The 24,050-nt window shown below is 41.3% G+C and overlaps 1 protein-coding gene across 1 annotated transcript; it reads right to left on the bottom strand.

Moving 5' to 3' along the window:
- Positions 1 to 586: 586 nt before the first annotated feature.
- Positions 587 to 23,914, bottom strand: AMDHD1 (amidohydrolase domain containing 1). Its single transcript, XM_003259688.4, has 9 exons — positions 23,678 to 23,914; positions 17,001 to 17,107; positions 14,866 to 14,930; positions 12,876 to 13,153; positions 9,266 to 9,491; positions 7,393 to 7,517; positions 3,390 to 3,483; positions 2,661 to 2,821; positions 587 to 1,417 (listed from the first exon to the last, which is right to left on the bottom strand). The coding sequence occupies exons 1-9, from the start codon at positions 23,812 to 23,814 to the stop codon at positions 1,330 to 1,332; spliced, it is 1,281 nt and encodes a 426-aa protein (XP_003259736.2). The 5' UTR covers positions 23,815 to 23,914; the 3' UTR covers positions 587 to 1,329.
- Positions 23,915 to 24,050: the final 136 nt, after the last annotated feature.

Below are 24,050 nucleotides of genomic sequence, written 5' to 3' on the forward strand. Positions count from 1 at the left end.
AATCTTGTGTTGCTTGAGTTCCAGGGAAGAGTGGACCTATCATTCAGTTTTGGCTTTTATGTCTATCTCCTGTGTCCCAAATGTTCACAGTGCCTAGGTGACTGGTCACAGGGGAGCCATCACACACAGCAACTGTGTGCCCCCTACACTGTCTCAAGACTTCTTAAACAATCGCATGAGGTTCAGAGCTCCAGAGACCCCATCATGATGACAACAATGTGCAATGTTACCCTTAACCTTCCAATGATTACCCTTAACCTTCCAATGAGGGGCATTTTGAGTTGCTTTATATTGACTACAGCAAAGCCTTATTCATTCAGGCTCTATTAACCTGAAATTAGTGATCATTGGGAGAGTTAATCTTTACTTCTCAAATTATTTCTTACCAAGTTTGATAATGCAGTTGTGATTATAAAGATGATTGAAACATTTAAAAAGATTTCATATCAACTTACATGGCTTTTAAAAACACCCATTTATATGTAAATAATTATCCACTCTTTACAAATAATTTTGTAATTTCCTAAAAACTCTAATAGACAACGCTGCTGATCTACTTCCAGGCTGAAAGGAAACAACAACAACAAGAGTGACAGCAAACATTTATTGAGAGCTGTAAAATGTGTTTCACCCAATTGTAATGTGAAGAATCAAAAATTTTTAAAAATTTCCAAAAACATTACAATTGTAGTTGGTAAAAATGCATCCATTTCAGGAAGGCTCCTATGCCTGTGTATAAATGATGTGTCTTCAACACTGCTGGGAAGCTCTATTGCTGAGATTGAGAAGACCTTAGAAATGGAAGGACACTCTTCATCAGAGGACATTAATTCATTTGACAAGCATCTAGAAAATGAACTACTTGGGGAAAGGAAATATTATTTGCTTAACAGAAGGCTATATTTTAGCTTCATTGGGGCGTATCACTGAGATTTCTTTTGATCCCCCAGTGTTCACTAAATATAGTTTAAAAACTGAGATGTGAAATACAGACACAAAATGAAAATTTTACACCAAGCCTACCTTCCCCCACAAAGGCATTTTTATGATACCCATCATATTAATCTACAGAATATTTGTAACCAATATTTGTGAAATAATTGGATGTTTTGTGATTTTAATCACAATAGGTTTACCTGTTTATATGTCAAATGCATGTGTTAAATGAAAATAAATCTATCCCTTGGGTTTTTTGAGTGACTTAAAAAGACATTGAAGTACATTTAGGTTTAAGTGATATAATTCTTGTAAATATTAAGGTGTTTTAACTTTTAATATAACTATATTGACTTATTTCATATAGTCAAAAATCTTCTCGTTTCAAATCTATCATGTTTTATAGATGACTTTTCCTTTAGCTACAACATATTCAATTAATTCATGATGGCCTCCGAACTGGTAAATCAAATGCTCCCATCTAGAAAAAAAAACAAACAAATATTACTTCAATGTGTGCAAGTAAAAATTATTACTTTATCAATAAATGCTAATTTTAAAATGCATTCCCTACACATTTATTTACACCCAGTCAATGGTATTTGAGCTTTCTAAAAAACATTGTATAACTAACTGGTCTATGGTAAATCAAACATTGTTTAATAATATTGTTTAAGTACTTGATCTTAAAATGTTTGCTTCATTAAGTGATACACAAATGTCACCATCAACATTATATTCAATACAGGGAGTGATTTCTGATCATGGAGAGAATTTTAAAGCAGGTGTCTCTGGAGGACATGAGGTCCAAGGGCTGCAATGGGCTCATAAGAGTCAAGTAGCCAAAGGATTTACAACTTGTAGGTCTAGAACAGTAAGACCCTGATATGGTTTGCTGCTATGTCCCCACCCAAATCTCATTTTGAATTGTAGCTTCCATAATTCCTACATTGTGGGAGGGACCCAGTGGGAGGTAATTGAATCATGGGAGTGCGTCTTTCCCATGCTGTTTTCATGATAGTGAATAAATCTCACAAGATTTGATGTTTTTATAAATGGGAGTTCCCCTGCAAATGCTCTCTTGCCTGCTGCCATTTAAGACAAGACATTGCTCCTCCTTTGCTTTCCACCATGATTGTGAGGCCTCCCCAGCCATGCAGAACTGTGAGTCAATTAAACCTCTTTCCTTTATAAATTACCCAGTCTCGGGTATGTCTTTATTAGTAGTGTGACAACAGACTAATATCACGCTGGAGGCCCAGGTGGCAACAGACTGTGGGTGGGTGAGTGATAAGCCACCAGGAACAGGAAAACTAAGTTTAAGCTTTTGGGATCCAGTCGGCATGAGAAATCAGAGAGGGAATGAATCAGAACCAAGGTGACAAGCCAGCGTTGGGAGAAAGTTGAAAATCAGAAGCGGAGCAGAAAAACACAAACATGTGCCAGAGGGCAGAACCCGGCCAAAGTCCAGGTAAACAGAGCAGAAACCTGGAAATCTACGAAAGATACCAGACAGATGAAGAGATCTTGAAAACTTGGTCTACCCTGTCGTTTAGGGCCTGTCAGTAGATTTACTCATTGGAAAGGGATCAAGGTACAGGGAACTGGATAGTGTCTGAGCCCAGACAGAGTCTGACACTAATTATTAGTGGAAAAGGGATTTAGGCCTCATCTCTATACTTCAGTGGGCATAATATAAAAGAGCTAAGTTGAAGCACACTCACCGGGATGAATTGATGATAATGAGATCTCCCTGTTTGCCAACTTCCAACGATCCGTGTGTGTGAGACTTTCCCAGTGCATAAGCTGCATTGATGGTGGCAGCAGCCAAGGCCTCAGGCATGGACATTCTCATGTTTACACAGGCCAGATGCATGACCATTGGCTAAGGCAGGAAGAGAAAAGTGTTGGAGGAAAGTGACACACGGCAACTGCAATTTAAAACATTTCTCAACACAGCACAACAAATAGAGGCAGCTAAAGGTATACGAGGAATTGGCTCAGTTGCAATGGGAAAAATCTAAGTTTATACATAAAGGTTCTTAGACTTTGGAAAAGATTACTTTATTATAGGGATTGTGCATTTAATATTTATTGACAACTTTTCAAGACCACTTACTGCACACAATGAAGTTCACTTCCACCCTTACTAAGACCTCTTGGAGTTTATGCTATTCTCTGGAGAAAGGAAATGGGTTATTGTAAAACCACAATACTCAAAGCTGAATCAGAAAATAATGCACATAGAAGCTTCTCTCCTCTCTCTATGCCTGCAGGCATTTATGTGGGACAGAAAAATCCAGTTACACTGCTGTCTACCCCTTTTTTTCTTGTTTCACAGAAAAATATTTTTAGATTTTTTATACTGTTTTAAAAGCTAGTGAAATATTTTAAAATTATTTATATGCTTGGTAGATACTCTGCTCAGAAAGGTACATGAAAAAAATAATTACCATTGAAAAGCAATATGCATTGGGGTTGAAATCACTTCCCAGAGCAACTATTACTCCTTCATCTAACATCTTCCTGGCTCGAGGTTGTTTCAGTCTAAGGGGAGGAAAAAAATGTCAGTCTCTAGAATGGGAACTTTTGTAGAATAGCTGTTCAGAACAGAAGAGAACTTGAGACAGTCAACGCCTTCATATTCTGGAACAAGAAGCAGAAACTCAAGATTAAATGATTAGTGGTAGAGTTACATATATAATCCCAGGACTCCTGATTTTTATCATTCTGCTTTTGAAATTACTTAGATATAACTAACATTTAATTAATGATTGTTTATCTCATCCATCTTTTTACATATTAAGGCATTCTTGCAAAGGGAGGAAAATATAACTTACAAATCATTTTAGAATTTAATAAGCTTTTTGGTGACTCCCAAATTAAATAATAAATGAGGTTACACTATGCTTTTTTTTTTTTTTGAGATGGAATCTCCGTCTCTTGCCCAGGCTGGAGTGCAGTGGCACGATCTTGGCTCACTCCAACTTCCACCTCCTGGGTTCAAGTGATTCTCCTGCCTCAGCCTCCTGAGTAGTTGGGACTACAGGCAGCTGCCACCACGCCCAGCTAATTTTTGTATTTTTAGTAGAGATGGGGTTTCACCATGGTGGCTAGGCTGGTCTCGAACCCCTGATCTCAGGTGATCCACCCACCTTGGCCTCCCAAAGTGCTGGGATTGCAGGCATGAGCCACTGTGCCTGGCCACAATATGCTATTTTTATTAGTTTCTGTTTTGCAATTTCCTATTCATATCTCTCCTTTTCCCCTCTTTTTATTTTTTTTGCCTCAAACATCTCTGTAGGTCCTTTAAAATCTTGAAGGTCCAAGAATTTAGTGTGTAAAATGTTTATACTTCTTCCTGGATTAGGCATCCCCTTGACCTCCCTGGTGAAATATTCTTTTTTTTTTTTTTTTTTTTTTTTTTTTTTTTTAATTTATTTTTTTATTTTTTATTTTTTTTATACTTTAGGGTTTTAGGGTACATGTGCACAATGTGCAGGTTTGTTACATATGTATCCATGTGCCATGTTGATTTCCTGCACCCATTAACTCGTCATTTAGCATTAGGTGTATCTCCTAATGCTGTCCCTCCCCCCTCCCCCCACCCCACAACACTCCCCGGAGTGTGATGTTCCCCTTCCTGTGTCCATGAGTTCTCATTGTTCAATTCCCACCTATGAGAGAGAACATGCGGTGTTTGGTTTTTTGTCCTTGCGATAGTTTACTGAGAATGATGTTTTCCAGTTTCATCCATGTCCCTACAAAGGACACGAACTCATCATTTTTTATGGCTGCATAGTATTCCATGGTGTATATGTGCCACATTTTCTTAATCCAGTCTATCGTTGTTGGACATTTGGGTTGGTTCCAACTCTTTGCTATTGTGAATAGTGCCGCAATAAACATACGTGTGCATGTGTCTTTATAGCAGCATGATTTATAGTCCTTTGGGTATATACCCAGTAATGGGATGGCTGGGTCAAATGGTATTTCTAGTTCGAGATCCCTGAGGAATCGCCACACTGACTTCCACAATGGTTGAACTAGTTTACAGTCCCACCAACAGTGTAAAAGTGTTCCTATTTCTCCACATCCTCTCCAGCACCTGTTGTTTCCTGATTTTTTAAATATTCTTTATTCTTTAGGACATATCTCAAAAGTGTTACACCAAAAATAAACAAAGCCTAAAAGCTCTTTAAAGCAATGAGGACAGATTTAATTTTGGAATAACTGCTGCAATAGAGAAAGAGTCCAGCAGAGATAATTCTCATCCTAGAGTCACTCCCAGTCTATGATCGATCATTTGTACGACCACTTAAAATGTTTTTCAACAGTGTATGAGAGGAGGTGAGTGAAGCAGAGACAGAGAGTGAGGAAAGGGCACAGCTTCAAATGTTCCTGCAGGTCATTTGAATGGCCCTCCTCTCCTTCAATAAATACTCAGGGGTAAAAGAGAAAAAAGCGAGGCTGTAAAAGTATTAGGGCGCTCCATAAAAACCAAGGTGAATATTTCCTGAATACATTTAAATATTACATGCAAATTATACATAAAATACATGATTAAAGCGAGCCCTTAAGTAGCATAAGGCAATGGTTATTCTGGAAATGAGAGTCAGGAGAGGTTTCAGGGGAGAGCAGGGGCCCTGCTGGTCTCTCCTGATGCAGAGATCAGAAAAATACAGAAACGAGAAGCCAGAAAGCAGAGTATGGCCTTCACGTCGACTGCCCTTGTGGTCCTAACAGGAGGCTAAACCTGTCTATGGCAATGGCAGATGACAGCCTCCGCTGGCATAGGAAAAAAGTTCAGACTTTTAATGCTGAATGGCCCTCCAGTACCACAAAGTCTTAGGCTTTTGCTCCACGTCAAGAGATTCAAGACCAGTTAAAGAAAGCCTTTTTTTTTTTTTTTTTTTTTTTGAGATGGACTCTCACTCACTCTGTTGCCCAGGCTGCAGTGCAGTGGTATGATCTTGGCTCCCTGTAACCTCTCCCTCTTGGGTTCAAGCGATTCTCCTGCCTCAGCCTCCCAAGTAGTTGGGACTACAGGTACGCACCACCTTTTAGTAGAGACGGGGTTTCACCATGTTGGCCAGTCTGGTCTTGAACTCTTGGCCTCAAGTGATCTGCCACCTCGGCTTCCCAAAAGTACTGGGATTACAAGCGTAAGCCACTGCGCCCAGCTGAAGAAAGCCTTTTCTTTCGAAAAAAATAAAAAACAAAAAACTTATTTCTTGGGTGGTGGAGACAAATATTGATTGATGACTTAGACTGATGACACTTGAATGTATAAGACATTGGTCATACCAAGAACAGTTATTGATATTTCCTGATTGTAGTCTACATTGTGTTTACTCTTTAAATTAAGAGAATAGTAATAATAATAAAAATGTACAATATCATACATGTGCGTATAAAATCATAGTAGATTTGAGAAAAGCACTGAAGTATTCCTTTCTTCACCCTTCTAAAACTTACTTGGAGCCTGGTCTTACCTAACCTCAGCACAATTCATGTCCTGGGCTGGATAATTATTTGTTTTGGGTAGCTGTTTTGTGCAATGAGGAATGTTTAGCAGCAACCCTGGCCTCTACCCACTAGATGCCAGTAGCATCCCCTAGTTGTGACAACTAGAAACGTCTCCAGACATTGCCAAATGTCCCCTGAGGGACAAAATTACCCTGGGGTTGAGAACTACTGTCTTAACTGCAGAATCACTCCCCATGCAAAAGACCACATATCCTAGCCACACAGAAAGCACCTAGTCCTAAGAGAAGATAAACTTCCTCTTGACTGCCGGCCTCCCAGACCACAAACTTGGATATCATATAAGTAAGTAGTACAATGGGAAGGGTCAGAAGACCTCAGATCTCATATTGGTTAGAATTAGAGCAACAGTAATAACAGATAAACTAAGAATATTCAATTCGTAGACAGCATACAGCAAAATATCTGGGGAGATTTTACAAAATATATGTCTCCTCTTTCCTCCCACCCCCAGGATTTATAAAGATTTATGACAATTATGGTACCCACTAACATCCCGTTAGAAAACAGCTCATGCAGATTCTGAATACTGCTAAATATCTTTAACATCTTATGCACATATTTAAAAGTATAGCACGTATTTCATTATTTACTAATTATAAAAGTAATGCATAGTAATTCTTTTTAATTGGAAAATTCCAAAATCCATGAAAAAGAAAAAGAAAAAGAAAGCACCATCTTCCTCAATAATCCTACCACTCAAAGGCAATCTGGGTGTAAGTTCCTTCCTCAGGGAAATTCGTTTACGAACATCAATCCAGGGTTGGCATCTTCATTAGCTGAGTTTTCTTCATCTGCATTTTTAAGGGATTTCTAAGGGCAACGAAATAATGTCTGGGCACTTTGGACGTCTGTGTCTTCACAGCTTGTACTTGCAGCTCTTGGGTCTGGGGTGAGAAACGACCTTACCTCAGCATGTAGGCCGTGGTGGGCAGAAGGACGGCAGAGCACCTGGCCGTTGCCATGGCAATGATGCCTTCATCACTCACTTCTTCCAGGTGGCTGATTGCCTGCGCTCCCAGTTCAGCTCCAAGCTAAGGAGAATGCGCAGAGAAGGAAAGATTTAACAAACAGCAACAACGAATCGATGAAGTTCCATTAAATTGTTTTGTTTGTTTGTTTGTTTGTTATTTTTGAGACGGAGTCTTGCTCTGTAGCCAGGCTGGGTGCAGTAGCGCGATCTCAGCTCACTGCAACCTCTGCCTCCTGGGTTCAAGCAATTCTCCCACCTCAGCCTCCCGAGCAGCTAGGACCACAGGCGCGTGCCACCATGCCCAGCTAATTTTTGTATTTTTAGTAGAGATGGGGTTTCACCATGTTGGCCAGGATAGTCTCGATCTCTTGACCTCGTGATCCGCCTGCCTCAGCCTCCCAAAGTGCTAGGATTACAGGCATGAGCCACTGAGCGCAGCCTAAATTGTTTTTCCCATAAAGAGAAACAGTGTTTTATTATTAAGATTTCTTGCCAACCGTTGTAAGCCCAATCCCCCAAATGGGTGAAGGGTTTGTAATTGGCACTCATTTGAAAATTAGCTAGTGGGCTACTTTAAAAACTATTCTTAAACACAAATCCTTCAGACATTTTCTGAAACAGAAAATTTTATGAATCTTATGGATCAGAGGTGAGAGAAGGGGATCTAGAGCTATTTGGGAGAATTGGGAGGAACTGGTGGTTGCATGAAATGCGGTAGGTGAGGGAGAGGCAGCAGTCAAAACGATATCCAAGGTTTTCACTTAAGCAACAGACAGGTGACGGCGACATTTACTGAAGCAGAAAATGGGACAAGACTTGGAAGCAATACTAAGAGATCAAGCTGGATATAAGCCAGTTAAGAGGCGTGCAGATGGGGTATCTATGTCTGTATTTATGCCCCAAGGGCTTGTTTATTTAGGTCTCAGGCTTTAGAAGAGAGAAGCCTAGACTCATGACTGCAGGGACTTTGTCTTACTGCTGAATTCTGAATGCCTAGAACAGTGCCTGGCACACAGTATTCATTCAAATATTTGTTGAAAGGATGAATAAATGAATTAATTTGAGCAAAGATATATGGATTTGAAAATCATCTTGTGGCTATTTTTGGTGTGCTCCACTAAAATGATTTGGATGCTGCCACAGAAAGATCTGAAAAGGTACAAGTGAAATTAATATACTGTGCTAGTGTGGCTTTGTGTGCCAAGCAAAATACATTAGAAATTTAGTAAAAGAGATCACTGAGGTAATTCTTTTTCTTTTCTTTTCTTTTTTTTTTTTTCTTTTTTTGAGATGGAGTCTCACTGTGTCCCCCAGGCTGGAGTGCAGTGGCGTGATCTCGGCTCACTGCAACCTCTGCCTCCCCAGTTCAAGCAATTCTCCTGCCTCAGCCTCCCGAGTAGCTAGGATTACAGGCGTGTGCCACCACGCTAATTTTTTGTATTTTTAGTACATACGGGGTTTCACTGTGTTAGCCAGGCTGGTCTCAATCTCCTGACCTCGTGATCAGCCCGCCTCGGCCTCCCAAAGTGCTGGGATTACAGGCGTGAGCTACCACACCCGGCCAATTCTTTTGCTATTAATACTAATATCACCAGCGGATGATAATGAAAGTAAATGATCAGCAAAAAAGTAAGTTTTTAATAGAGGTCAGGGTTTTCGAGTCTCAACCAGACCAATCTGTACATTGTTCAAACAAATTTCCCCATTCAATATCTTTTCAGAGGGCTTTGAAGACACTAATTAAGTTTCCCATAGCATGAATGTGCAAGAATGAATGTTGACGAGGGAAAAACTAAAAGTCAACCACACCTCAGCAGCCTTCATCGGGTGGAGTTCATCCCCATGGAAGTTAATCTGTAACCCTATATCTTTTCCACTTCGAAGAATCCTTCTGGTGGAATCGAGATCAAAGACACCTTTCTCACAAAATACGTCGATATTGTCCACGTGTATTTCCCCATTTCTGCCAAGTTCCTTCAGCTTTGGGAGGTGGTTATTGATGATGTCATCAGCAGCTTCCGTAGCAGTTTTTCCTCTGGGGGAAGAAAATGAGATTGCCATGGGCAAATATTAAAAACAAGAAACAAAAAGACAGGGTTATCTGGCACTTGAAGAACCAGAGGAGCAGTAGAGGTAAACAACTTCAAGCCTCAGAAAGGTAGAGAAAGACTCCAAGCTACAACTCTGGGCTCTTAACTATTGGGCCATGTCTACATAGTGGAGGTATCGACAAGACTTCTGTATGCACTGACCCTATGCACAGAGATTCAGATGGTTCATCCATTCTGGCAGACCTATGTTACCTTTGGGGATGTTGCAAGGCTACCTGGCTGAAAAGCTTAATTTGGCCGGGCACAGCGACTTATGCCTGTAATCCCAGCACTTTGGGAGGCCGAGATGGGCAGATCACTTGAGGTCAGGAGTTTGAGACCAGCCTGGCCAAAATGGCAAAACCCCGTCTCTACTAAAAATACAAAAATTATCTGGGCATGGTGGCATGCACCTGTAATCCCAGTTACTCTGGAGGCTGAGGCAAGAGAATTGCTTGAGCCAGGGAGGTGGAGGTTGCAGTGAGCCGAGATTGCACCACTGCACTCCAGCCTGGGCGACAGAGCAAGACTCTGCCTCAAAAAAAAAATGCATAATCTTCCTGTCAAGGACACTCAGAGGGCATCCTGGATACTCCCCCTAATGACCCACCTGTGGTCCCCTTACCTGAGCCCAGCTATCACCCTGCCTTTTTCTTCCTTCACAATGTTTCTTGAAGCACCTGCCTTAGGCTTTCTGTCTCACCATCTGGGGATATGGGGGAGGAGGACAGCAGGAGGCTCTGAAATTCTCTCTAAAATTCTGGTGGAGTTGGGCATGGTACGTCATGCCTATAATCCTAGCAACTGGGTAGGCTGAGGCAAGAGGATTGTTTGAGCCCAGGAGTTTGAGGCTGCAGTGAGCTATAATTGCACACTGCACTCCAGCATGGGCAACAGAGCAAGACCCTGTCTCTAAAAAAAAAATTAACAATAAGAAGAGTAGATAAAATAAAGTTCTGCAGTAGTTATATGTTAGAAAAGCCTGTGCTTTTAGAGTCTGGTAGACACAGAGCTCTACCACCTGGTGGCCACGTAACTTAGGAGATGCTCTTTAGCTGTTATTTGAGCTCAGGCTTTACCAATGGGAATCCAGATGCAGACCTCAGAGGCTCATTGGCAGATGGAGAAAATTTCTATGAAACCTCAGCCCTATATTTGGCGCACAGAAGGCTCTCACTCAGCAAAACCATTTGGGTAGGTGGGTAGAGGTGGACTAGGAGAGACAGGCACTTATGCAAGTTATTTCTTTTTCTTTTTTTCTTTTTTGAGACAGAGTTTCGCTCTTGTTGCCCAGGCTGGAGTGCAATGGCATGATCTCGGCTCACTGCAACTTCCACCTCCCGCGTTCAAACGATTCTCTTGCCTCAGCCTCCCGAGTAGCTGGGATTACAGGCATGCGCCACCACGCCCAGCTAATTTTGTATTTTTAGTAGAGACGGGGTTTCTCCATGTTGATCAAGCTGGTCTCAAACTTCTGACCTCAGGTGATCCACCCGCCTCGGCTGAGCCACTGTGTCCCGCCTATGCAAGTTATTTTTAATTCTTAAGACAATCATATAGAATAGGGTGGCATTTAGCTCTGTTTCACAGATGAGTAATTCATGTTCAGAAAATTAAGTCATGACCTCAAAATCACCCAGCTGGAAGTAGCCAAGCTGGATTCAAACCCAGGTCTGGCATCACTTCAAACTGAGACTTTTCCACCATGCCACACTATCCTTTCTACTGCAAAAGAAAGCAGACTATTATACACTTTATATTCTGTTTGAAAAAAAATCTACTGTTTTCTATAGAGAATGTCTCAAGAGTCTCAGTGAAATTTTAAGCTTTAATAATTTCAGAAATATAAATGCTAAAAACTTACAACAAAGATCACTGGAAATATTAAATATTTATGTATCTTTTCTACACAACTAGTTTTGTGAATTTTGAATAATAAATTTTAATGTTACTTTTTTAGTTCCTCTGATTGAAGATAACATGAAAAACTTAATTTTTATTGACATTAAATACTTATATTTTCCCATTACAAAGTGACTATAGCTAATAGCAATGTGTTGTTTTCTTAAAAATTGTTAAAAAATAGAGTTTAAGTGTTCTCACCACAAAAAGTGATAAGTATGTGAAGTAATGCATATATTAATTAGCTCGATTTAGCCATATCACAAGGTATACATATTTTAAAACAACATGCTCTACATGATAAATATAGTATTTGTGAATTAAAAATATATATATATTTTTGAGGTAGAGTCTTGCTCTGTTGCTCAGGCTGGAGTACAGTGGCGCAATCTCGGCTCACTGCAACCTCCACCTCCCAGGCTCAAGCGATTCTCGTGCCTCAGCCTCCTGAGTAGCTGGGGTTACAGGCACGGGCCACCAGGCCTGGCTAATTTTTGTATTTTTAGTAGAGATGGGGTTTCACCATGTTGGCCAGGCTGGTCTCAAACTCCTAAGCTCAAGTGATCCACCTGCCTTGGCCTCCCAAAGTGCTGGGATTACAGGTGTGAGCCACCGCGCCTGGCCTAAAAAATGAATTTATATTCTGAAGTTTACAAAATCAGATAAATGTAAAAGAAATTTAAACAATTAAATTTTTAAATAATGATTGTAAGTCTGTAGTATTATATTTATCTATCTAAGTTATTAATGTTTAAGACTGTACTAAGACTTCAGAGGCACCTTATGCATGTTCAAGTCCTGGACTTCTTTTAGATAGGTCAGTTGGCTGTTGGAACCATGAGCCTTCTTATTTAGAAATTCCAGGACCAAAAGGAACTCTGGACAAATAAAATGCAAGTGCAGAAAGGAACAGAGTTCTCTACAGTAAGGCCATGCAGGAGGAACTTTTAGATAAAGGGGAAGGCTAAAAATCAATTACAACAACAAAACAAAAATGTTTGCTGTTAAGAAAGCAAACAGATGAACAAAAACGAACCCCTCTGAGTCACCTAGACCACGAGGTTTGAGCTACCTCCTAAAGAGTGTTACTATTAATTTCTAAAGTGCTTTTAGAAATGCTAATTATCATGGGAAATTATTCAAATTAACATGTGTAATTTTAAACGACTACAAGGGGCCATTTCTTTTTCTTAACCCAAAGAGCTTGAAACATCTTTTCTATCATAATTAAAGGACTAGCAGACTGATGAGGCTAAGGGATCGCATTCCTAAAACCGAGTCTGCAGGATGAGTGGCCATTAGAATCAGTTCTTTCCAAAGACTTCTATCCTTCTGCCTGCAACAGCTGAAGTGCTAATGCATCTCCACCCCCGGGGTTCGTTTTCAATGCTCTGAGTTAAACCCCGGTCCCCACTGGCTGAGATTACTTCGGCACTGAATGAGCCCCGCAGTAGGTAGCCGAGATGCCGATGTCCAGCTCCCGCCGGGCGCGCTCAATCACGCGCAGCATCTTGAGCTCGGTCTCCAGGTCGAGGCCGTATCCACTCTTGCACTCCACCAGCGTGGTGCCAGCCCTCATCATGCACTGGAGCCGTTGCTGGAAGGAGCGGAACAGCTCCTCCTCTGAGGCTTGGCGCGTGCGCTCCACGGTGAAGTGGATCCCTCCTCCGGCCTTGTGAATTTCCATGTAGGTGGCTCCTGCCAACTGAACACACGCCTTACCCTTAGGCCGGCAAATGCGAGGAAGTTGCAGGGAGGTCTGAAGAATCTACCTCCAGGGGCAATATTATATAATGATTAAGAAGCCATATGACACGGGCACCAACCCATCAGATTAGAAAGGTGCTGGGATACACAGTCCTGGAAGCCCCTAGTCTGCCAGACACTGGATTGTGGAGAGCTCCGAAGGGGTCCTGGGAAGAGACTGGAGTGGTAGAGATGGGAGACGTGGTGGGTAGCCTGTTGGGATCTCAGGGCAGTGGCAATTAAAAACTGGCACAGGCTGGACGCGGTGGCTCACACCTGTAATCCCAGCACTTTGGGAGGCCGAGATGGGCAGATCATGAGGTCAGGAGTTCAAGACCAGTCTGACCAATATGGTGAAACCCCGTCTCTACTAAAAATACAAAATTAGCGGGGCGTGGTGGCACGCGCCTGTAGCCCCAGCTACTTTGGAGGCTGAGACAGGAGAATCGCTTGAACCTGGGAGGCGGAGGTTGCAGGGAGCCGAGATCGCACCACTGCACTCCAGCCTGGGTGACAGAGCGAGACTGTCTCAAAAAACAAACAAACAAACAAACAAAAAACTGGCACAGGAGTATTGCAATATTTTAACAAGTCAATCAGCCCGCAATGTGTACTTGCTAAGTATCAGCCCTCCCTCCATCCCTCAGCTTGTTTGAGAAAACAAAGCTTAGGCAATTCAGGAGTTGCAGGGAACCCCATTGCAATTATTCAAATCTCCACTAAAGCGGCCCCAGGAAGTTTCCTTGTCTCAATATTTGGCCATCAGAGTTTGGAGCTTGACCTTTGTCACTCAAAGAGGCTCTTTCTGAGGTCCCACTGGGCTCCAGTTACTCTGGGCAGCAAGGAGTGTGGTGCAGAGAAAGGATGCAGGCCTGGGGTCTCCTGGCCAGAGTTTTCATCTGCCATCCTCCATCTGGTGACCCTAGTCAACACTCTTCCCTTCTCTAGACCCGGCTTTCTCCATCTACATAATGAGAGAATGGGACTGTGAATCTCTTTCTGCATCTATACAATGAGAGGATTGGACAGCTTTCGGCTCTGAAATTCTGTGATCTAATAAAACAATCTTAAAAACAGCTCTAGTTTGTTGAAGAAGGTACATGATATCTGAAGAAAAGAATTTTTTTTTTCTTTTCCTGAAATAAGCCAGTTTAGCTGCTAGGAGGCACATCTTTTTTTTTCTTTTTTTAAAAACACATGTGAAAATCTCTCCAACCAGGGATTTAGGAGTTGGTTACAGCTAATATAGGACTAACACAGATTACATTTTGTGATTCTTAATAAGTCTCAGTTTATAAGAGAAAAATTAAGACATTTTATTTTTGTGATCAGTAACATATTTTTCCAAGTTTCACTCCAATAAATGGCAATTTTCAAACTATTCCCTGGAGCCCTTTCAAAGGCTACTAGAGATAGCGATTTGGAATGGGAATGTGGGGAAGGAAAGAGAAGGAGACATTAGTGGGCAGTAATAGCCCTGTATATAATACAATGATTTGGGGCAGTTATAAATAAGTTTTGTTGTCATTTGTTTCCCATACCCAAGCAAGTAAAAATATCCATTAAAAAATATGTTGACATATGTTGCAAAGCTTGATAGCCTACTAACTGTTCAGCAAAAGACTTCATATTTGTGCTTTATTTTGATTTGCCATGATTTGTTGCAGTTACCTTCATTGCAAATTCGTGAACTCTTTCACCAGCCCATACCGGATGTGTGTGTGGATCCACCAAACCTGTAATCAATACATCAAGTTATCTTACAGTTAAGAAATAAAGAGCGCTTAGACAGCAGGCAAACAGCAGCACTGCACCCTGCTGCTCTGGGGAAAGCGTGATGGTGGCCATCCATTTTGGAGGAGCATGAAAGGAAGAATTTGTCTGTCTGTTTCCGTTGACAGAGAGAAAAGAAGACTGCCCTGTTGTATGGCTGGTCTAGAAAGCTCTAATGAAGGAGGTGATGCAACACGATGAAAATATCCCCTACAGAAATACAGCTCCTTTTGCTCAGTAAGTCCATGCTCACCAAATAAGCTTTTATTTTATTTTATTTTATTTATTTATTTTTGAGAAAGGTTCTCACTCTGTCGCCAGGCTGGAGTGCAGTGGCACACTCATGGCTCCCTACAGCCTTGACCTCCCAGGCTCAAGAAATCCTCCCACCTCAGCCTCCCTAGTAGCTGGGACTACAGACATGCACCACCACACAGGCTAATATTTGCCATGTTGCCCACGCTGGTCTTGAACTCCTGGGTTCAAACAATCTGCCTGCCTTGGCCTCCAGTGATCTACCTGACTTGGCCTCCCAAAGTGCTGGGATTACAAGCATCAGCCACTACGCCTGGCCCAAATAAACTTTGAAATCAGGTTGTCAAGCCCCCTAGTTGAGCAAAACCATGAACCTTATCACAAGGAATAATCTGGATATGAAAACATAATACTACAATCCCCTCCTCCTGTAACTCTGAGAAGGGAAAATATGAAATCAGAAAGATGAATCTATCTTCAAGAAAGAAATGTATTTTAATTAAGGAGAAACTGTACAGCAATCACTTGAAACTTTTGTTTATCCAGGTACAATTCAGTAAAGTGTGTCTTTCCAAAATATTTTAGATTTCTTATGGATTAAATGACTCATTATTGGCTCTGATTGGACTAAAATCAAAAGCCTCTACTCAGATTGCTTTCTGCTATATCCCTCTTTTTCATAACATTTCACCCCGACTTTGTCTCCTGACCCTCAAGAATCATAAGGAAGGCCAGGCATGGTGGCTCATGCCTATAATACCAGCACTTTGGGAGACCGAGATCAGCAGATCACTTGAGGTCAGGAGTTCGAGACCAGCCTGACCAACATGGTGAAACCCTGTTGCTACTAAAAATACAAAATTAGCCAGGCATGGTGGTGCATGCCTGTAATCCAGCTACTTAGGAGACTGAGGCAAAAGAATTGCTTGAACCTGGGAGGTGGAGGTTGCAGTGAGCCAAGATCACACCACTGCACTCCAGCCTTGGTGACACAGTGAGACTCTGTCTCAAAATAAACAAACAAAAACCCATCAGGTAGAAGCTCTGTCAGATGTGTATAATAAACATTTAAAAGTATAAAAATTTTATATAAAAAAATAAATATGAAGCCCTTTTGTTTGTGTAGAACTGGAAGTTTGTGAAACTTGTTTTTGATGATTACATGAAGTCATACAACATAGTTAATGTAGGATATGATGGTTAATAAACTGATTCTGTTGTCAATCATTAAAGATACTGCAGTGAAAGCTCTAGGATTTTTGTTTTTCTTTTTCTGCCCAGAGCTGGATCCTTTGTTTCACATCCTATACAAATTTAGAGTATTTCTGGTATTAGAGACAGCAGCTGCCTTGTTAGCCTCTCTTATGCCATGGATTAGTAAAGTTCTTTTGACTGTTTTTGAACCTAAACACAACACAGCTGGTTTCTATTCAGCATGTGAGTGGGAAGAAGTGGAGTCAAATGAATGGGCTTGATTCCTAGGTTGCCTTTTTCCTGTTGAGGAACCTTGGGTAACACATTTCACCCTTAGCCTTCAATTTTCTAATCTGTAAAGTATAGATAATGATACCTCCCACACAGGGCAGTTATCAGGATTCAAGGTGAAACCATGTTTGAAAGCAGCTAGACATTCAATAATAGAAATTCAGTACATGGAATGATGATTTTTTAAAAATATTATCTTGAGACTTTAAAATAAACTGTTACTCTTCCTCTTTACATTTCAGGAGCAACTGTTAAAGCTAGTTGTAGACCTTTACTGAAAAAGAGGTAAATACCTGGTAGAATACATTTCCCAGAGCAGTCAATTATTTCTTCAAAAGTTTCTCCAGAAAACTGTCTTCGAATAACATCAGCAGGACCAATAGCTTTTATAAACCCATCTCTGAAGAAAAATCAAGAAATAGTTATTAAATTTGGGGAAATCTTGTGAGAAATCTGATGAGTGACTTAAAATATGTTTTCAGATTCTTTGGTGTTAATTAGTCAACATTTACTGTGTTTCTATCTTGAACCTGAGTCTTTGGAAAAGCGTCTCTAGCCACGTTCAAGACAACCATAAAAGACCCAGATTAGCCAAAGCCTCCTCAGCAAAATGAACAAAACTGGAGGAATCACATTACCTGACTTCAAATTATACTACAGAACTATAGTAACCAAAAGAGCATGGTACTGGCATAAAAAACAGACACATAGACTAGTGGAACAGAATAGAGAACCCAGAAATAAGTCCGTACATCTATAGTGAACTCATTTTCAGCAAAGATGCCAAGAACATACATTGGGGAAAAGACAGTCTCTTCAAAAAATGGTGCTAGTGAAACTGGCTATCCATATGCAAAAGAATGAAATCAAATCTAAATGGGTTAAAGACTGAAATCTAAGACCTTAAACTACGAAACTACTCAAAGAAGACATTGGGAAAACTCTCCAGGACATTGGTTCAGGCAACAATTTCTTGAGGGATACCCCACAACAACAGGCAACCAAGCCAAAAATGGACAAATGGGATCACTTCAAGTTAAAAGGCTTCTGTACAGCAAAGAAAATAATCAACAATGTGACGAGACTACCCACAGAATGGGAGAAAATAATTTGCAAACTATCTGACAAGGGATTAATAACCAGCATATATAAGGAGCTCAAACAGCTCAATAGGAAAAAACCTAATAATCTGATTAAGAAATGGACAAAAGATCTGAATAGACATTTTTCAAAAGAAGAGATACAAATGGCAAACAGGTATGTGAAAACGTGCTCAACATCAATGATCATCAGAGAAAAGCAAACAAAATCACAATGAGAGATCATCTTACCCTGGTTAAAATGGCTTTTATCCAAAAGACAGGCAATAAAAAATGCTGGCGAGAATGTGGAGAAAGAGGAACCCTCGTACACTGTTGGGAATGTAAATTAGTACAGCCACTATGGAGAGTATGAAAGCTCCTCAAAAACTAAAAATAGAGCTACCATATGATCCAGCAATCCCACTGGTAGGTCTATATGCAAAAGAAAAGAAGTCAGTATATTAAAGAGATATCTGCATCCCGTGTTAATTGCAGCACTATTCACAATAGCCAAGATTTGGAAGTACACTAAGTGCCCACCCACCGATGAATGGATAAAGAAAATGTAGTACATATACACAATGGAGTACTATTCAGCCATAAAAAAGAGTAAGATTCTGTCATTTGCAACAACATAGATAGAACTGGAGGATATTATGTTAAGTGAAATAAGCCAGGCACAGAAAGGCAAACTTGGCATATTCTCATTCATTTGTGGGAGCTAAAAATGAAAACAATTGAGCTCATGGAGATAGAGAGTAAAATGATGGTTACCAGAGGCTGGGAAGAATAGAAGGGGAGAGGAGAAAAATGGGGATTGTTAATGGCTAGAAAAATATGGTTAGATACAGTGAATAAGGCCTAGTATTTGATATCACAACAGGGTGACTACAATCAGCAATAATATGTTGCACATTTTAGAATAACTGAGGGAGTATGGTTGGAATGTTTGTGACACCAAGAAATGATGAATGCTTGAGATGATGGAAACCCCATTTACCCTGATATAATTATTACACATTGTATGACTGTTTTAAAATAACTCATGTACCCCATATATATATATACCTACTATGTACCCATGAAAATTTACAATTAAAAAACTTTAAACGTCAAATATATGTAGCAGACAATTGCCATTTGTTCCCCAAGATCAATGTTCCCTTTTTTTACACTAGTAGAGCCCTAAAGTTTAGCTGGACACATGACGACCCAAAATACAGACTGTATTTCCCCGCCTCCCACTAGCCAGGTGTGGCTATGAGACTAAGGTCTAGCCAGTAGGATTGTCTTCTCTTCCTATTCTTATTGGCTGGAATGCAGACACCATAATTAGAGATGGGGCGGCCATCTTGGGTCATGGAGTGAGTGTAAGAAAGTGGGCCATGCATGGGGGAGCAAGGCAGCAGGGGTCTGGCTCCTGAGGACTCCATGGAGTACTGCAGTCAACTAGCCCTGCATTCATATGTCTGGATTTTCACATAGGAGAGAAATATACTTCCATCTTGTTTCAGCCACTGTTAATTTAGGTCTTGGTCACTTAAACAAATTCGTGTTTCCAACATGGAGATTCAGGGCTATAAACCTGAGAGCTGGAATATGTTGTGAAAAGCAGTTCGGATAAGGGATTCAGAACTGGGACAGAAGGGGTTGGGGTAACCTAACAAAATGTAAGAGTGGAGGAGCAGAAGAAACTGGATGGAAAGAGATGTTATGATAGGAAAAGAAATAACGATTGTGGGGGCTTTTGGGAGGATAAACTTAGGGTGGAATAAGAAATTAAGTCTTGAAATCGAATTTAGTATCTTGATTAATACAATTCTTCATCACTAACAGCTTTTATCTGGCCCAGTTAGATAATCTACCCAGTGTGCAGTGAATCTGGTGGTGGAAAGGACCAGCAGGATTAGAAATTGACCCTTGAATGGGAAAGAACAAAAAGAATGCTCTTATGCAAAGAGCTGATGACTGACACTGCTTTAAGAGAGGTTGTTTTAAGAAAGTCAGACCTAAGAAATAAATCTGTAACATTCTCCATCTGTGCAGGAGGGGAATTTCGAGGGCACTGGGTCCTCTTCCTGACCCCACTAATCCCATGCTTATCTACTTTTCAACAGTGTGGTTCTCTCATTCATCGGTGGACTCCTACCTATGTTTGAACAAAGTTTTATGTCCTTTGTTGAGGACATAATGAGGACAGTTATTGAAGGAAACTAAAAAAAGCATTCCCCCAAAACTGTTTTTTTAAGGTAGTCATTAAAATTACAAAGATACATATTACTGCTATGGTGAGATTTTCACTATTTATGACTAAGTGAACAAACAAGAATACAAAACAGTATGCATAGCTTCCTTTTCTAAAGCATGCATTTTTATGTGATTCTATTTGCATAGGAAAACATCTGAAAGCAGAAGCACTAAATGTTGGTATTAGTTCACCTAATGATGGGGTTTGAGTGACTTTTTCCCTTTTTGTTCATCTGTATTTTCTTTTCCTACAATGAACGTATATCACATACACTTTTTTAGGGGATACAAATAATAGGCACACGTGGTTTTATTTACTTTGTATTCTGAGAAGTTTAGAAAGAAAAATTCTGCAGAGTCTTCTGAAAGTAAAGCAAATTAGCAAGGAAGACCCTACTTCAGGAGCTAAAGTATAATTATAATGAAAACAGTAATGATGATGATTTAAGGAGGAGGATGCTTCTTTGAGTGGCTCTCAGGGTGCTTTGCGAAAATTTAGAATTGGCACATACACTGTCTCAGTTTCTAAAACCTAAAAATTGGTCTTGTTTTACAGATAGATAAATCTGACACCTCTCCCGATCCTCCCATTGGTTCAGGCACCCCTCCGCATAGTCTCTTACAATAAGCCTATGTGCACACATCTCTCTAGCTTTGTGCTTACCATATTGTATTATAATTATCTTTTCATGTGTCTTGTTTCCCAGTAGACTTTGAGCTCTTTGAGGTCAGAACCAGTCTTAGTCATTTTTGCATTCCCTACGCTGAGCACAATCTAACTACTCAGCACATATTTGTGAATGAATGAAAATGTCCTATTTTAGGTTCATTGTCCACCTGACAGTTTAATTGGCTTCTAGGAAGGAGAATATAACACCCATCAACTTTTCCTTCAACATTTTCCATTTTTGCCCCTCCTCTGAAGTGCTAAAACAAATGGTCCTTGTGTATGAATCTATATTTTAATTCCTGTTTGTTTTGTTCATTTAGACATTTTCATCTAGGTTTTAGCCTTTGGATGGGACAATTGTAAACTGGATGACAGCTTGTGCTTCTTTTCCACACCTGGGAGCCTCTTCGAGATTAACTACAATCTACACACACACACACACACACACACACACACACAGAAAGAGAGAGAGAACTTAATTTAAGAATGAGATACCTTTAGAGACCTAAATGAATGAATACAATGGTGGAATTTACACCCTATGGCAGACAATCACTGAGATATTTATTTTTAGGAAGGGGGAGTTTCTGGTGCCCCTCAAACCATATTCTTTTCCAGGACTCATTTTATATATCTATAGCATATAGGGGATTAACTATTAGTTGATCTTACTGAGATTCATTCTAATCAGGACACACCATGGTATGTATATACTTGTTGAAAAAAAAAATAACACACTGTTAAAATCCATCCATTTCTGGGCTTTGAAATGGAACTTTCTTCCACTTCTCTGTGCTTTTAATCAGTACCCCTCTTCCTACACACACTCACACTCACAGCCTGTGTTCTTCTTGTCTACCAAAAGAAAAGCAGGATTAAGTTGTCCTTGAACACACGGGTTCTGCATAAAGGAAGTGATGTGAAAATTTAAGACAATCACCTAAATAATTCACCTGAAAACACTGTTACCTTAAAATATTCAGATAATGAGGTGGGAGATATATTTCAAAGCACCTCAAATCACCAGATAATTATTCCAATTCTATACTTGATTTTTGCACCAACCTAATATATCAGACAGTGATGATAGTAAGTGAAAATAAAAACAACACCATCCTGTACCGAGCTAATCAGATTTGAATGGCAAGGTTCTCAATATTCTTGTAAATTTATTCCAATGTAATAAATCCAACAAACTCTGAGAACAATGTAGCAGACTTGAATGAAAAAGCTCCACCTTCCAGACCACAAGTCAGCTCCCTCCTTTTTCTTTCCCTACTTTTTGTGGTTTTGATGTGAACAAAGAACATGTCTTGGAACCCAAGACTTCATGTTGGTACATTAGCATAATTTTATTTATATATTTATTTATTTTTGAGACAGAATCTCGCTCTGTCGCCCAGGCTGGAGTGCAGTGGCGAGATCTCGGCTCACTGCAACCTCCGTCTCCCGAGTTCAAGCGATTCTCCTGCCTCAGCCTCCCGAGTAGCTGGGATTACAGACGTGTGCCGCCATGCCCGGCCAATGTTTGTATTTTTAGTAGAGATGGGGTTTCACCATGTTAGCCAGGCTGGTCTCGAGCTCCCAACCTCAGGTGATCCACCTGCCTCAGCTTCCCAAAGTGCTGGGATTGCAGGCATGAGTCACTGTGCCCGGTCGCATTGATATAATTTTTATAAGATACTCCAGTCCCAACCCAGGTAGATATTTTTCAACTTTCTAAGCAAAATTTAAAATAATATTTTCATAGTAAATTGGGAATGTTTTCATCCCTTAATTTAAAATAGACCAATCAGGCTGGGCGTGGTGGTTCACACCTGTAATCCCAGCACTGGGAGGACAAACCAGGTGGATGGCTTGAGCCCAGGAGTTCGAGGCCAGCCTGGGCAACACAGTGAGACACTGTCTCTATAAAAAATACAAAAATTAGCCTGGCATGGTGGCACGCGCCTGTAGTCCCAGCTACTCGGGAAGCTGGGGTGGGAGGATGGCTTGAGCCTGGGAGGTGGAGGTTGCAGGTGAGTCTGTGAGGTGGAGTTGAGATCATGCCACTGCACTCCAACCTGGGCGACAGAGCTAGACCCTGTCTCAAAAAAAACAAAAAATAGGCTGGGCGCAGTGGCTCATGTGTCTCAAAAATAAATAAATAAATAAATAAATAAATAAATAAATAAATAAAATTAAACCAACCCACAGTCCCTCAAAACCTGGGCTCTTGCACAACCCTGAACTGCCTCAGATAAGCCATGGTCAGTTTGTGAGACTCATTCATCGTGTGCAGTTGTGGCCCTATGGCGCCCTTTGGATTCAAATTCTCATCCAACTTCCCTTGCTACCCCAGGTCGCCCTCAAACTTTGTTCTTTTATTCACATCTGGCAGGAAGCTCAGATGAGTAAGAGAAATATCTTGCTTTCTGATGGTCAAATCTTGATTTATTATCACTCAGGGCCGTTATCGTCTAAATGTTCTCCGTGGTTCTAAAGCTTTAGTGTACAAGATCATGGGGATGTGAAAGGTACTTTTGAAAAATTCAGGTCTCAGAACTCCAGCCCCAGTGATGCTGATTCTAAAATTCTAGGGATAGGGAGTGGGGGACACAGGTGGAATCAGAAATCTGCCGTAAGAATAAAATAACCACAGGCCACCCTGACAAAGGTGGTCTCCTGGCTTCCCTTTAAGAAGCACTGGGGAGGACCTCAACCCCTTCTGATGGTTGGACAGTGATATGTTACCAGAAGAGGCAGGACCCTGATGCCTTCCAATGGGGTGTTCCTCTCTGAGCTCTTTGGACGGAATGACAACCCCAAGCAGCAGAGCGTGTTAGCAACAAGTACCCCAAAGCCTGGCTTGCCCGTGTGTCTCTGTGCAGGGACGCTTTCACGGCGTTGTTTCCCTCCAGAGTGCACAGTGAGAGGAAGAACGGCCGGCTCCGCCCGTGGCGGCCCCCACCCTGAGCGCCCGGCCACTTACTTGCCCACCACCAGGCTGGCACCCTCCAGCACCGCCAGGCTGCGCAGCGCATCCCGCGCCAGGAAGCGCTCGCCGCGGGCGCACACCAGCACCACTTGCTGCGCGTTCTCCAGCAGAAGGCTGTGGCCGCCTGCCATGTCGCCCCGCGCCGAGAGTCGCCGGGAGGCCACCGGGCTCGGGCCACCGGCAGGACTCAGTGGAGGACGAAAAGCCGCAGCCTGCGCCGTCCGGGGCCGGGAGGGTGGGGCGGGGGCGGGCGCTCGCAGCCGCTGCCCTTTGCTCGCGTCTCCCAACCACGGCAACAGGGGCGGTAATCATTGCAAGAATGGCAATGAGTAATAAACCTGATGACGAATCCTCTCCTTTTTGGTCT

Source organism: Nomascus leucogenys, chromosome 10 (assembly GCF_006542625.1).
Source record: "Nomascus leucogenys isolate Asia chromosome 10, Asia_NLE_v1, whole genome shotgun sequence".
NCBI lineage: Eukaryota > Metazoa > Chordata > Mammalia > Primates > Hylobatidae > Nomascus > Nomascus leucogenys.